This window comes from Bemisia tabaci, chromosome 5 (assembly GCF_918797505.1).
Source record: "Bemisia tabaci chromosome 5, PGI_BMITA_v3".
NCBI classification, from domain to species: Eukaryota; Metazoa; Arthropoda; class Insecta; order Hemiptera; family Aleyrodidae; genus Bemisia; species Bemisia tabaci.
The window spans coordinates 249669-266244 of record NC_092797.1 but is presented as its reverse complement, the minus strand read 5'-3'; the positions used below and the strand labels follow the sequence as shown (position 1 = coordinate 266244).

The 16576-nt window shown below is 40.1% G+C and overlaps 1 protein-coding gene across 4 annotated transcripts in view; it reads left to right on the top strand.

Annotated features, from left to right (window-relative positions):
• The first annotated feature begins 1209 nt into the window (after positions 1-1209).
• Positions 1210-16576, top strand: part of LOC109038681 (uncharacterized) — a 35662-nt gene continuing 20295 nt past the window's right edge. The window contains exon 1 of one of the 4 annotated variants that reach the window (XM_019053833.2): positions 1210-1372. In XM_019053833.2, the coding sequence (XP_018909378.1) occupies positions 1227-1372 (146 nt within the window). In that variant the 5' untranslated portion in view covers positions 1210-1226. Of the gene's footprint in view, positions 1577-16576 lie in introns of all 4 variants that reach the window. The other 3 variants (XM_072301026.1, XM_072301027.1, XM_072301028.1) reach the window with 3 other exon arrangements.

Sequence of the window (16576 nt, the reverse complement as noted above, 5' to 3'; positions counted from 1 at the left end):
TCGTCCAAAAATTTCCCCTGGCTTCTAAAATCAGCTAGATCGATCGAACAGGAGCCGAGATAGCAATGATAGCATATTGCCGTCCTGCTTAGGTATATAGTTCCGAATTGCAAAATGGGATATCCGAGTTCCGCATGAAGCATAGGGAACCAGTATAGGGCCGAATGGAGATGTTGCATGTGTGAGAAATTTGCGATTTGACTGTTGATTCTTATGTGAAAGTTCGCGAGAAACACGATGGTGCCACTGGTTTTCTCTGAAATCATCTCCCAAGCTCAAAAAAGCTCTCAAAGTGCAGCCAAAATGGAGGGGATATCCCACCCTACCCTGAGAGTCCACTTCTACAGCAAAACAAACTCTCCATGCAAAGATAGGGAGCAAATACATTAGCAGGGTTGCCACTTTATTTAGGGACTCCAAAACTGATAACACTGCAACCCTGCTAATGTATTTGCTCCCTCCCTATCTTTGCATGGAGAGTTTGTTTTAATGAAGAGGTGGACTCAGGGTAGGGTGGGATATCCCCTCCATTTTGGCTTCACTTTGGGAGCTTTTTTTGAGCTTGGGAGATGATTTCAGAGAAAACCGGTGGCACCATCGTGTTTCTCGCAAACTTTTACGTAGAATCAACGGTCAAATCGCAAATCCCTCACACATGCAACAACTCCATTGCAAAATGAACTTCGCGTGATCCTGCGACAGCAAATTTTTGTGGGGTCGCTGAAGCGGGATAAAAATCTTTTTGAGGATTTTCTTATTCTCAATAGTAAGTAAATAGGTACCTTCCTGATACAGAATTCATCATAAAAAAAAAAATCGAAAATTTGACCCTAGTTCCTTATTGCATAAAGCTGTCCATCTATTTGAATAATTAGCCCGCAGGGATCTTTTCACGATTACAAAATCCCTGCAAAACAAAAAGCTCGCTAAAACAAAACGATTTAGCAACAGTGAGGAGCACCTACAAAAGCTTAGAATTCAGACGGAATGGACAGGGTTCAGGAAGAGGATACGCAGTGTTTCTAATCCAGTCCCCTTTTTTCCTCGCTGCACGCATCACAAATGTACGGGTTGTTCAGTTAACTGTTCGGAGGAAAAGCGTAAGTGTAAGGGAGCCCCACAGGTCAGAGGTCTTTTTTCGAACGGAGTTGTCCGCTACTGTGCAAAGGAGGGAGAAAAAGCGAGCGATAAAGAAATTAATTTCAAACCAGTGGCACACTGAGTGAATGTTATCGTCCTGCAGCCGGCGCCGGCCGCGTAGTTATCGAATTATCAACAGGGTCAATAGCTGGGCTGATAGTTGGGAGGAAGCGCTCCCCGGAAAATCAGAGTGGATCAGTCAGAGTGCGCGCTCAACGAACCAGCTTTCCCCGTAAGTCCCTCATTTTTCTACCAGCTTTCACCCCCCTCAGTTTTCACCCTTCTTCGTAAAGCGGTTGCCGTTGACTCAGAGGCTCGCATCAAGAGGGGCTTAATTGCGCGGCAACGTTGCAAAATTTCACTCGACGATTTGCTTGTGTGGTCAAGAACGATTTCGAAATTTCTTTAGGTATTCGCTCGGTTGATTTTCTTTGTGGTTTGTTGAAAATTTATTGAAATGTTTTACTTACAAGTAACGTGCATCTGATAGTGGCTTTTTTTAATTCATGCACCCTCTAGGGGATGGTGGCGGACGCGTAACGGAATGAGCGGGTACTAACAATGTATAGAGCATATTAGGTAGTTTTTCCACACGTTTTGAAAAAAATTTCGTCGAATTCCCTGCGAATTGATAAATTCATGTTCGATATAAAAGTCTGCGGGGGAAACTTTTATCATAAGTGTCCCTATGTTTCTTTGAATTTTTGTGCTTCCTTAAATTGTGACCGTTTGAGCTATCCTACCTCGTTCAGGAGATTAAGCGTTTTTTCTTACCGAGGTACTCGCGCTTTTGTGAATTTTGTTGAGAAGGGTGGGGGGCACTTGAAATACGGAGTGTTAAGTGAAGACGGATTGGAAGTGTCAGAAAACCTCAAATCCATCAGTGATAATGCAGGGAAGATCCTGTATTGCTTGAAGAAATTATTTGTCCAGTAAAATATCGCAACACAGTATATAGGTAACCCCTTTAGACATCTTTCGCCATTCACATGCCCCTAAGCTTTTCGCCTCTCGAAATTTTCATATTTTATTTGAGTCATATCCACGCACGGATATACCGAGCTGGTTTTCATAATTGTGCGGCTACTTCCGACTTCCAGATCCGCTCTTACTCTTAAAATTTTTGAAATCATGACCTTCATTTTTCATTGCCCAGAGGTTGCTTTACTGGGGCCCTGAGGAGGTTACCCAGGTCCGCACAATAGCTGTGGGAAAAATCTTTTAGCCTCCTTTAGTTTTTCGTCGCCTTCGCGTATTGAGAGCTATCATAGCTGTAATGGATATCCTAGTAGCTAAAATACTAGTATCAGCTAGGTATACTTTAGCAAGTAGATGCCATATTTAATATATATTTGGTGTCTACTTTATACAGTATTAAATACTAACTTGTATTTAAAATAGGTACGGTATCTAATACCTATGCGTCAAATACCTAGCTACTTGTAAGTAGTTTCTGTGTTCACCACCAGATTTCGCTAATTATTCACAAATTCAGGGTCGATAGACCTAGGTCAGTCCAAAAATTACGATATATGGCGATTAAATCGCTACACATAGCAATTTTTGGTTCGATAAAATCGCGATCAATTTTCATTGATAAAATCGAGATTAAATCGCGATTAAATCGCCATTTATCGCGATAAATTGCCGGGCGAAAAAATCGCGATTTTACCCCGATTAGATCGAGGATAATTGCTCAGATTTTGATGATCCTATCGATTTTCTTGCCGATAAAATTGCAATATACCTCGATTTTTCCGTTGAAAAATGCTACTTGGGCAGGTTGGGAAATTCTAAACGTCAGTACTAACGGACTGACCTATCGACCTTGCACAAATTATCGATTTTTACTCCTATTTGCATGCTTTTCTAAAGAGTTTCCACAAGTTAAAATACAGAGAGAATTTGTATCTAGCTTTTAAAAATAGTTTCAAATGAGAGCATTCAAATTTAATGACAAAAAGCTAGGTTATGAAACAATAGGTTTCATTCAGGGAGGGCTTTTCAGAAAACCTGGGGCATGATAGATGCTATGCGTTACATCTGTACCTATACTTATGATTTAGTAATAATTTTCCTCACTATCAAGAAACACTACTATGTCTTCCCTGAGTAAGAATTTTATGATCCACGGGGAGGCTGGGGGGGGGGGGGGCTGCGGCCCTGGGACTTATGCACTTTCGGATGAGGGATTGTTTTCACCCAACCCTCCTCTGCAGTGATTCACACATTGCATATTCATAATTTTTCTTCCTCCTACTTAGGTACACAATATCCCTTCTTGCTACGGCTTTTTTTAGTTCGTACCTATTTCATATGGTATTATTATACCTAAAAAAACAAAAATGCATAATAGGATATTTTAATATGATATTTTATGCCTATTTTCCGCTATTTAATACAGCTTATTTGTTAGATATTTGAAAAATGCCTCACATATTTAGATTAGATTTATCTGTTATACCTTTACGTACGAAATTCTTCTGATAAAAAAGAGAGGAGGACGATAACATTATTCTACAGGGTTATCCAAAAGTCACTGACCACCTCCGTAACTTTTTTCCAAATTGAGATCGAAGTTTGAAACTTTGGCAATGTTCCTCGGTCTGAAGTAGCAACTTCTTGGTCCCCTCAAAATTTTGGGGGGCGGCCTCCCCTAAGGGGGCGGGGGCTAACTTTTTCTTTCAAATGGCGACCCCTCCCCCCTTTATGATACTTCATTCGAAAGATAGTAAAAAAAGAAAGTTTTTGGCGCAAACCGCAAGTCAGAATGTTGATTTTTGACAAAATGGCGGCCGGTCAAAGTTCAAAATGGCGGAAATCTGACATCTCCATTGTTTATTGACGGATTGGCGCTAAATTCGGAATCTGAGGGTTTTTCGAGAAGAGAAAAACGATTCTGGCATTGGTTTTCCAGAAAAGTCAGTCCTTTTCAAAATGGCGGCCTAGCGCGGGAAGTGGATATTTAGGCTGCTTATCGTTGGATGTGCATGAAACTTGGTATCCAGGGGTATTTCCACACGAGAAGAACGACTCTTTCATTCGATATCTGAAATTCCAACAAATTTCAAAATGGCGGGATATCAGTTTTGCGACTGTTTACTGATGGATTTGCATGAAATTCGATATCGATTAGTAAGTATTTCAACAATCTAATGAAAGATTCTTTTTTATCGAGCCAAAAACCACCAAGATATCGGATTTCATGCGAATCCATCAGGTAAACAGCCGTAAAACTGATTTCCCGCCATTTTTCCGCCGCCATTTTGACATTAGTCGGAATTTAAGATATCGAATGAAAGATTCGTTCTTCTCGTGCCGAAATACCCCTGGAATCCCTGAATACCAAGTTTCATGCAAATCCAACGATAAGCAGCCTAAATATCAACTTCCCGCGCTAGGTCGCCATTTTGACCGCCGCCATTTTGAAAAGGACTGACTTTTCTGGAAAACCAATGCCAGAATCGTTTTTCTCGTCTCGAAAAACCCTCAGATTCCGAATTCAACGCCAATCCGTCAATAAACAACGGAGATATCAGATTTCCGCCATTTTGAACTTTGACCGGCCGCCATTTTGTTAAAAATCAACATTTTGACCTGCGGTTTGCGCTGAAAACTTTCTTTTTTTATTATCTTTCGAATGAAGTATCACAAAGGGGGGAGGGGTTGCCATTTGAAAAAAAAGTTAGCCCCCGCCCCCTTAGGGAAGGCTGCCCCCCAAAATTTTGAGGGGACCAAAAAGTTGCTACTTCAGACCGAGGAGCATTGTCAAAGTGTCAAACTTCAGTGTCTTTTGGATAACCCTGTATAAGGAGGAGTACCGTTTTGGGCTTTTTCCGGCCCCACCTAGATTTTGCTGAACGTTTCATATTTTCAAAGTACTAGTCCTAGGTAGACTTTATGCCAGACATTTTACCGAAAGGAGCCCATGCAAAGGTGCAGCAACGCCTCAAACCCAGAATCTTGGCATCGAAAAATAGTTATTTTCGTCGATTTTTTCGACCGTTATCACTAGCAGATGATTCCCATGTATTTTTTTACGTACTTTCCGTTTCACGCCTTCTTAAAGGTCTCCGATAAATTTGAAGGGGTCTTATGACCCATTGTTGCCATTTTTGGCCCATTTTTAGGGGTTTTTTCAATTTTACACACGCAGAAATCAATTCAAACTAAGAACCGTATACGTTTTTGAAAAGAATGCAAAAAAATGAATAAACAATGAACTTTTTTCTACGTTGCCAAATCGATAAATATCGTTCCAAAAAGCCAAAAATGGCAAAAATTCGATAGATTGCCACGCTTAAGGTTCGAGCAAGTGGGGTACAACTTTTATATTGACGTACGTAACAGCTCTTACCCATATATACAACATATCAAAAAATTATAGTTGTACCTGGATTCCCACGATGTGAAAATTGACCGGGATGCCGATTTTAGCGGCCTTTTTTTACTTGAGGGTAGCTCTTTTGAATGGTTTTCGACCTCAGTCACCCTCCATGGGTGTGTACTGTATTTTTGTATATTTCTACGTAGGTACTTTTCGCATCTGACCATAAAAATGGCTTCCTGTGAATTTTAAAAGGCCTATAACGGTCCATTGTTGCCAATTTTCACCTATTTTTAGTGGTTTTTTCAAGTTTACGTGTGTGAAACTTAGTTTAATCTAAAAACTGTGTACATTTTCGGAAAAAAGTAAAAAAATACGTATGAAATGTGCTTTGTACCTTTTCCTTACGTTGCCAAATTTTCGAGAAAAATCGTCCTGAAGCGCCAAAAATTGGATTGATTATCATGTCGGTGGTTCTAGAAAGTGAATTATGACTTTCATCTGAATCGTGGGACACTTTCCCCACGCAGTTTCTGTTGTTTGGTATATTTGGCCTGTAGCAGGCATCTTGAGAACCAAGGATTATCTCGAGGTTATAGGAATAAAGAGGTGAACTGGAGTAAAGGATAAGGTAAAAGCACCTTGAGAGTCCGTTTTATCACGTTCATCTGAGCCATTACATGTTCCGTGAGACGCATTGCAATTTTCCATTTTCAATACGTTATTTGTAGTGAAAGAAAACTTAAAATTCACTTCCTGGAACCTTCGACGTGATAATTAATCCAATTTTTGGCGCTTCAGGACGATTTTTCTCGAAAATTTGGCAACGTAGGGAAAAGTTATGGAAAAGTTATCGGAGGCCTTTAAAAAGGCCAAAAACGGAATGTACGTAAAAAAATACCTACATAAGAATCATCTGCACGAAGAGTGATTACAGTCGAAAAAGTCGACGAAAATAACTATTTTTCGATGACAAGATTCTGGGTTTGAGGCGTTGTTGCACCTTTGCATGGACTCCTTTCGGTAAAATATTTGGCATAAAGTCTACCTAGGACTAGTACTTTAAAAATATGAAACGTTCAGCAAAATCTAGGTGGGGCCGGAAAAGGCCCATAACGATATTCCTCCTTTAATTTTTTAACGGTAGTCTCAAAATCGATGGTTAAAATGTTGGTGAGGAGAGTTCTTTCACTCAACGTTCCTCGTCTTCTACGGGAAACTTACAAACGCGCCTACATAGAAAACAAGAAGACTCCGAGCGCTTCTCTAATACGATCGTATTTGAACTTACCAGCTTTGTTTTTAAAATTTCAGAAAATATGCTTCACGTAACCGAGGGAATCCCCAAAAATTTTCGACAGAATGTAGGTACTGTACCATTTTCTGGTAAAAAAATAAAGTGTGATGAAGTTTGCCAATAGTTAATGTGACTTGATGCCTTTCTGCTTAGTGCAAAAAGGAACTACTTTTATCGGCTCATTTTAGAAACAACGTATGTGCCATTAGTTTCCCCACGCAAATGAGTGCTTTTACGAATGAGCCATATATACTGGTTCCTTGTTGTAAAATGAGGCCCGCTTGTACTACATCTGGCAATAAATAAACAAATATTTTTAGCTTGGTTACATATACATAACCACCTCCTACAGGGTGTAACAAAAGTCCGTCCCACCCCTGCCAACTTTTGAACGAATTAAGCTAGGGAAATGAAACTTTGGGAATGCTCTTATCTCAAAAGAGACCATCTTTTGGGGGGGGGTCAAAATTTTGCCCCCCCCCCCAACTTTTTTTTCAAATAGCAACCCCTTTCTTGTGATACCTCATTTGAAAGTGCATAAAAAACTAAGAATTTTGGCGCAAACCGCAGATCAATATCTTAATTTTTGACCGAGTTATGATAGGTCAAAGGTCAAATTTGACCTATCTTCAAAAAATCATAGCTCCGGTTCAAATTATCGTATAGAAAAAACTAAAACGGGAAAATTTACCAAATTGTGTTTGCTTTTAAGTAAAAATTGCAGAAATCACTTCGATTTAATTTTAAGGGGGAGTTCGGACCCCCAAATACGTCAATTCAAAGGTCATTCAATTTTCCCGCGAAATAAGCCAATTTCCCCTAGATTTGCCTCCACGTTATCTCAGTAAGGTCAAAATCAGTTCAACATTACGTTGGCAAGTCCCCATATTTCGGGAAAAGTTAAAAAAAGAAACGAAATTTAAAAATTTCTACTTTTTTTTAACTTTTCCCGAAATATGGGGACTTGCCAACGTAATGTTGAACTGATTTTGACCTTACTGAGATAACGTGGAGGCAAATCTAGGGGAAATTGGCTTATTTCGCGGGAAAATTGAATGACCTTTGAATTGACGTATTTGGGGGTCCGAACTCCCCCTTAAAATTAAATCGAAGTGATTTCTGCAATTTTTACTTAAAAGCAAACACAATTTGGTAAATTTTCCCGTTTTAGTTTTTTCTATACGATAATTTGAACCGGAGCTATGATTTTTTGAAGATAGGTCAAATTTGACCTTTGACCTATCATAACTCGGTCAAAAATTAAGATATTGATCTGCGGTTTGCGCCAAAATTCTTAGTTTTTTATGCACTTTCAAATGAGGTATCACAAGATAGGGGTTGCTATTTGAAAAAAAAAGTTGGGGGGGGGGGGGGAATTTTGACCCCCCTAAAAGATGGTCCCTTTTGAGATAGGAACATTCCCAAAGTTTCCATCACATTTGCCACATTTCTAAAATGCGCTACTAATAGTGATTTCTATTGGTAAAATGCATAATTCTTTTCCTAACGTGGATTGCACTTTGTAATATGCAACCCTTCACTTATTAGCAATCAGGGCCAGATTTACATTTTTAGCGCCCTAGGCTGAACTTAGGGGGGCGTCCCTAAAAGTAGGCGCTCTCGTTGGGGGGGGGGGGGAGTCCCCTCCAGATCAGAAGGAGGATGTTAGGTGTACGGAAAATGTTCAAATTCACCTTTAAAAAAACACCTCTGTCAACCACAACGTAGACATTTTTTAATAAGTCACGTTTTTTAATAAATTCTCAAAAATTTTGTAACGGTAAAGTATAACGTATGTTGTGTCTGAAAATGTACCTACATCTTACCGTCAGTCTAGGCATAGGTACTGTGTTAACTCATCAGCTGTTATAGAATCCTAGCCTGGTATTAAGAAAAATGTGAACAAAGGAAATCTATGAATGTGGAAAGCTCCGGTTTTATTCTAAGTGCGTCCCACTACTGTACTAAGAAGTACTCAATTCAGGTGGCAGGAACATTTTTCCAGTGATATCCACGGATAAGAGGCCCTCTCTAGTCCGGTGGTTAATTTTTCATCTCTGAGGGATACCTATGGAATCCCTGTACCACTCCCCTGCACCCTACCCCCACATCCTAAGCCGTAAAATACTAGGTCCGAGTCTACCGATAAGTCTTAGTCATGACACAAAGTATGAGCAAAGTAAAGCCCTTGAAAATTAAAATAAAATGTAGGTAGTATTTAGGCACATTTTTAAGGGATTTCAGCGGTTCAAGATTGCGCCCTTAATATTTGCATTCCCTGCAAGTGAGGGGTGTCCTATCCTGACCTGTATCACTTGAAATGATATTAGAAGTACTAGGGGGCCCTGCCCCCTGACCGCTACGCGGCCCAACCCCCGGGAGGGCGCCTCGCGCCCTCAGGCCCGCTTCGCGGGCTCTATACGCCTATGTATAGGCAAAAATGTTCTTCCATTTTAATACACCATTTTGTGTTCGAGCTGCATCGATTTCAAAATGTTTGACGTAACACTCAGATTTGTAAATAATGATGATGTAATGTAATATTTTTAAATACCTACTTAATTTAAAAAAAAAAAAAAAAAAAAAAAAAAAAAATCGGATTTCGACCGTTAAGAGTTAATAATATTTGGTCCGACGCGACGCGACGCAGCGCTTGCCTTCTCACTTTGTATCTGCTGCAAATATTATTTGAAATTCAGCAGTCAAGTAAATTGACCAATGCCGTAAATCGAAGCCGGAAGAACGCAGGAAAAATTGAGTGAAACCTTATACCTTGGACCTTGAACCCTGAGCGATGCACCGTTCCTCAACTCTTCGAATATGAGGAGCCCTTCACGAGCTTTTCCATTGTTTTATTGTTTATTCGAGTCACTCAGGTAGAATCCCACACCTTGACGTTTCCAGCGGAAACGACATATCTCTCACGCTATTAACATTGGACTTAAGTGACATGAGCTTTAAAAGCTCTACAACATTAAAAGTTCGGGGTTTCACAATTTTTTGCACATCTACATCTACTACAGATGACATAATGTAAAGATCATCCTTATCGGTCCGGCAGTTCGTCAGAAATAGTGCTTCCAAGATTTTGCTTGTAGGTGCATAATATAGACGTCTAGAGTGATTTTAGCCCCCCTCCCGCGTTTAACTGTATTTCTTGCGGGAAGGGCGGCCCAGCAGTTCACTCGAGGCGGAAGTAAGCACCTTTTTGAATGTAACTCAGGTACCTGACGGAAGCCAGGCTATTGGGGGGGGGGGGGGGGGGAGGGCGGCTCCCCAACCCATCCCCTCTGTAGAAGAATGAATTGTTTTGTTGAAAACCGTGGATTTAGGGATTTTGTCAGGTTCAATTTGTTTCACAGTTTACTTAATTTTCAGTGCAGTCTTATTTTTTCTTAGATAAAAAGCTCAAATTGGAAAATCGATGGTTTTAAACAAAACTATCCATTCTTCTACAAAAGAGGGGGGGTGGGGGTTCACAGGTAGACTACTGCTTCTATCAGTTCAATTTATAATCTCCAGTAATCACTGTATAAATAGTATTTTGGTTCTACAGACCACAGAGGAAATATTCGCACTGGAATGCATATCGACGGCGCGAGTCCGCAATCACGTATCTCGTTAGCGGTGATTGAAATATAAAACAACCAATATATATCTACATTTTCATGAGAAACCAGAACCCTCAAGTGATCATTGATTCCAAATCTATCCTATCAAGAACAGAAATAGACCTCTACCAGGAACTTGAATCCCACTCAATCAATAACCAAATCTCATGTTAAACTACCCCTTTATTAAGTGGTGGCTGTTTGTCTGACTCGACTATAAAGCCAAATGCCCCACATCTAGAGTGCGCAAGCTCTAAAAAAAATCTTTGTCTTTATATCATTTTTTCAATGGAGAAAAAACTGATATCATTCCTCGAAGTTCTTGCATAGTTTTCTTCGCACAGAGAAGAAAAATCACGGCAGTTTTAAAGAATTGTCGTTGTGTAGTTTTCCATTTAAAAAATGAAGTATGACAGGAAATCTGCCACGTCGTAAACCGAGATACCTACGTAGCTGCGGACTTACACCGTCGGTATGGGTGGATTTCAGCTAATGAAGGAAAATAGTTCTGAAGAAAAGTTGATAAATGATTTGGCCATATCAAGCTAGAGACTACTTTTCTGTTACCCTATAGAGCTCCATGATATAGGATTTAATTACGTGCATCGCAATATCTTTACGATTATTTTTCTTTACCAAGCCTGACATGTTAGTTTGGTTTGGACATGTCAGGTTTGATGACGTCACCAAACTGACATTTATTTGTTGTTATTAATTTTTCCTGCCAATTGACAGTAACAAAATCAAACGAATCATTAAGGTTACCTATAGGTCGAGAGGCCACCTGTAGATGTAAGAAAAAAAGTATTTGCTCACACATTCCACCAAAAGTTTTAATGGAAAACAGCGTCACCAAACTGATATTGAATAAGTATGACACTCCAGAAACCATGGAAAAAAATGAAATCATGCTAACATTGGAAGAAATATGTGGACTTATCAAGTACACGTCTGTTCGTTCTCCACTTCCGCACTCAGTCATGCTTTAATCCGCGCAACCAGAGATGGAAAATGAAATTTCATAAGGCTCGAATAAATTTCACAAAAGTTGAAATTTTATTACTTTTTTAAGAAATATTGATTAAACCTTAGTCCTTAGGTACTCCCTTTTGAACACAAAAGGAACTTTTTGTTGCTGTGAGGCAAAATTGGAGCTTTGACCAATCAGAAACTCTAAAACAGAGCTACCTAGATGTAGTGTTCATACTGATGGGATCAAAACATTTCAGTGCCTCCCTCATCATTTTCTGATCAGCACAGCGTATCTCTATTCATCTTAACATCAATGATTCATAAGCACTTTGCATTATTAAGTGACAGAAAATCAGGACAAAATTAATCGATGGCTGCCTCTGCATTCTGTGGAGAGATCATATCCTATGCTTACGGAAGCTACGAAGGCCAGAAGATAAGATAAGACCAGAGTGAGAAGTCATGAGGGGGCGGTATAAAAAAGGGAGTGAAACACATCCCTAGTGAGACAAAGTTAAAGTAGCTCCAATATCATTACATCATTAATATAAACTTCGAAGGATTCAGACTTTCAGCGATTCCACCTTTTTCTAATTCTCTCGAGAGGTTGCCAGATTGTGCGATAAATGTGAATATTTTACATGGATTTGAATGGAGGAAAATGCTAAAAAAGCAAGGAACTTATCTGGCAACAATTGAGTCCGGAAGGGACGAGAGGCTGCCTTCCCGGGAAAACCCATGATTTAGCCGAAAATGTCATTAAAACAATTGATTCCGTTTGAAACATCAATAATATACTAGGGTAAAGCTATTTTAAAATAATAATTGTGAATGGACACAGATGCTACAGAAAGGGAAAAAGGAAAGAGAAAGGAAATGAAATGAGGATATGATTACTGTAATATGCAATCAGAGAAATTTATATGCGATGAAAGTATACCTGAGAAAAAATCACGAGTGGGCTCATATTGCGATTCGGAACTCGAACTAGGTATACTATCGTTGAGCAATTTTTAGACCCCTACGCCACCGACAATCTTCCTAAGAGGTAAAGATAACCTTTTTGCTACTTCAGCAAGTCAAAGCGCGGAAGGAGATCCATGGATTGTCTTTTTCCGCCACCCGATAGGATGACGTCCCAATCAAATGCGTTTTTGAAGAAATGATCGATCCCCATCATCGCTTCCATCTCCACATATCTATTCATGTGCAAATGATGGCGCGCTCCAGCAACAAGGTTCTGTGACGAATCATTTTTGCCTCCAGAGTCTCCAAAATGTATACATCTTAGTGATCAAATTTCCAATCACTGAGAAAAATGGCTTGCGGAGCGAGCCGAATGTCACTCGCGTAGCGAGTGATCGGGGGTCCAGGGGGCGAGCCTCTTGGCTAGTAGTCCGGGGGCATACGTGATCCCGTGTGCAGATTTGTGAAGGCATATTGTGTGATACATCAATCTCTTCGTTTTGATGTCTAGAAAAAGAAAATCGATGATGGCCATCTCAAATTTCATACAAACCCCCCCAAAATCAAGATGGCGGCCAAAATGGCGGTTTTGGGGTAAAAAAATTTAAAGTTTGCAAATACGTCGTGTCGGGTACCGATTCTTATGTATTTTTGATCGTAGAGTCTGAATTTTTAGTCAAAAGTTAGCTCAAAGGTCATTTTCAGGCCAAAATCCAAGATGGCGTCCACAAATACCTCTTACGGGTACTAATTTGCCTATTCGGGTCTACATGCATTGTGAGGTATCAATTATTAGGTTTTCAGGGTCGTAGAGTCCGAAAATGAGGTCCATTTTCCGCTGCGGCTCTCAAGAAGCCCTAAAATCAAAGATGGCGCCCAAAATGGCCACCGGTCTTGCGGATGAAACTGCCATTTAGGGCAGCTATAACAAACAATACGTTCAAAATTAAGTTTCTTGGGTTAAGAAGTTCAAATAGGAAATCAGATGTTTACTCCTACAAAATATTAAGCCTCCGAACCGAAAATGGCTGCCGACATTGTTGCCAGTTAGACGCGCAGACCGGTAAATGACTGATATTAAGGGATTTGCCGAAGGAGGGGTTTCGATAAGGGCCGTTGTTGGGCCCATACCCTGAAATTCTTCGATTCTACGATTGTTTGCTCATTTGAAGTCTAAAGTTTGCGGAATGTATCATGATTTGGTCATTTCCGGTCTGTTTAGGGGTCTAATACTGGCCTAAACATGAGACTAAAGGCCGATTTTGGCCAAAAATGCGGGTTTTTTTACATTCGACGTGACGGTATTTCATAACGATCCCATCATCGGAGGAGATTATTGTCCTCCAAGTACGTTCGTTAAGGATGTAAGATAGTCACTTTGGCCAATTTTCGTTGATGGCAAACCTTGCGCTCAGAGTTAAAACGATCTTCTTAGAATTTTCTTGTTTTTCATCATTATTTAAAAAGGCATAAAAAGGGCGACTCATCTTAAACCAGAAACAGATTCCTTGGTGGAAAATGTACGCAGCTGGTCATAACTGTCCTCCCAAAAATTAATGGATTAAAGCCTCCCCCCCCCCCCCAAAAAAAAAGGAAAACCTGTGTTGCCATATTTTATTGCGTAACATTACAGAAAACCGCGTGATTATTTCAGTATTTGGAGGCTGTTCTTCGTAGAGCACATTTAGCAAAGCTCAAAACCCTTGATTTTTCATACGTTACGATCACATGATTAGTGATTATATAAATGCAATGGAGATGTTGCATGTGTGAGGAATTTGCGATTTGACCATTGATTCTTATGTAGAAGTTCGCGAGAAATCCGATGGTGCCATTGGCTTTCTCTGAAATCAACTTCCAAGCTCAGGAAAAGCTCTCAAGTTGAGACCAAAATGGAGGGGATATCCCGCGCTATCCTGAGAATCCACCTGTACATCAAGACAAACTCTCCATGCAAAGATAGGGAGCAAATACATTAGCAGGGTTGCCGTGTTTTCTGTTGTGGAGTCCCCAAATAAAGTGGTAGTCCTGTGAATGTACTCGCTCCTTACCTTTGCATAGAGGGTTTGTCTTGATTTAGAGGTGGACTCTCAGGATAGCGAGGGATATCCCCTCCATTTCGGGCTCAACTTGAGAGCTTTTTATGAGCTTGGGAGTTGATTTCAGAGAAATTCAGTGGAACCATCGTGTTTCTCTTGAACTTTTACGTAAGAATCAACAGTCAAATCGCAAATTCCTCACACATGCAACATCTCCATTATCCATCATTATTTTGTTTATTACATGTATGTATCTATAGACTCCCATCATGGCGCGGCATTCGCACATATCATCGGTAAAAATCGAGAAAAATCCGAGTTGGCCGAGGATTTCAGCCACTTTCTCGGAATATGCGCATTTTGAAATAAATATGTAAGACTCGAATTACAGTATTCAGAGATGCAAGTAGATTATATTTTGTGTTAGTAATAATTGTTTTAAAATTTTGGGCTTGCAGGTGGCCCAGTATCTTACGAATTTTGTACACGATATTTACAAACGAAGGTGCAACTTTGAATCATTGACCGTGATCTGAGATCCGGAAAAAAAGTAAGTCGTGTGTCAGAATCACGAGTGCTTAATGCTGATTTTTCACCATCCTGACAATCCCTGCCCCCCGCCATTCTGATTGCCTGCGATCGATCAGAATTCTGCTTCCTAAAAATAATTTGAAACCCTGGTTTCCCTCACTCCTGCCCAGCCACCTCACAGCTTCCTCATCAGTTGCTTCTTCATCAGGTTCTCTGTCTCCTGAATCAAACCTCTTGTTTGGAGCTGCCATTTCATAATTTTGGAGAAATGACGTATGCATGTTAATCAAGCAAACGCTTAGTTTTTCTGGCTCAGACTTATGTCTGTAATGAGTGAGGCACCAAATGAGAGATGCAATATGAGCTCAGCATTCGATGACTCTATCGCCCACTTTGCACAGGTAATACCACCCGGATATGACCATGTTCTATGTCCTTTTGCCTTTTAACGAATATTACACTTTTTATTGCAATGAATTTTCGGTTTTGGAAAAGGCTAAAATTCTCAGCGCGATGATAGTAGAATTCTCATTTTCGTTTCAATGTTGCATTTTTCTCGATTTTTACCGATGATATGTGGGAATGCCGTGCCACGATGGGAGTCTCTATAGATACATACGTGTATTAAACAAAATAATGATGGATAGTTGCATTTACATAATCACTAATCATGTGATCGTAACGTATGAAAAATCAAGGGTTTTGAGCTTTGCTAAATGTGCTCTACGAAGAACAGCCTCCAAATACTGAAATAATCACGCGGTTTTCTGTAATGTTACGCAATAAAATATGGCAACACAGGTTTTCCTTTTTTTTGGGGGGGGGGGGAGGCTTTAATCCATTAATTTTTGGGAGGACAGTTATGACCAGCTGCGTACATTTTCCACCAAGGAATCTGTTTCTGGTTTAAGATGAGTCGCCCTTTTTATGCCTTTTTAAATAATGATGAAAAACAAGAAAATTCTAAGAAGATCGTTTTAACTCTGAGCGCAAGGTTTGCCATCAACGAAAATTGGCCAAAGTGACTATCTTACATCCTTAACGAACGTACTTGAGGACAATAATCTCCTCCGATGATGGGATCGTTATGAAATACCGTCACGTCGAATGTAAAAAAACCCGCATTTTTGGCCAAAATCGGCCTTTAGTCTCATGTTTAGGCCAGTATTAGACCCCTAAACAGACCGGAAATGACCAAATCATGATACATTCCGCAAACTTTAGACTTCAAATGAGCAAACAATCGTAGAATCGAAGAATTTCAGGGTATGGGCCCAACAACGGCCCTTATCGAAACCCCTCCTTCGGCAAATCCCTTAATATCAGTCATTTACCGGTCTGCGCGTCTAACTGGCAACAATGTCGGCAGCCATTTTCGGTTCGGAGGCTTAATATTTTGTAGGAGTAAACATCTGATTTCCTATTTGAACTTCTTAACCCAAGAAACTTAATTTTGAACGTATTGTTTGTTATAGCTGCCCTAAATGGCAGTTTCATCCGCAAGACCGGTGGCCATTTTGGGCGCCATCTTTGATTTTAGGGCTTCTTGAGAGCCGCAGCGGAAAATGGACCTCATTTTCGGACTCTACGACCCTGAAAACCTAATAATTGATACCTCACAATGCATGTAGACCCGAATAGGCAAATTAGTACCCGTAAGAGGTATTTGTGGACGCCATCTTGGATTTTGGCC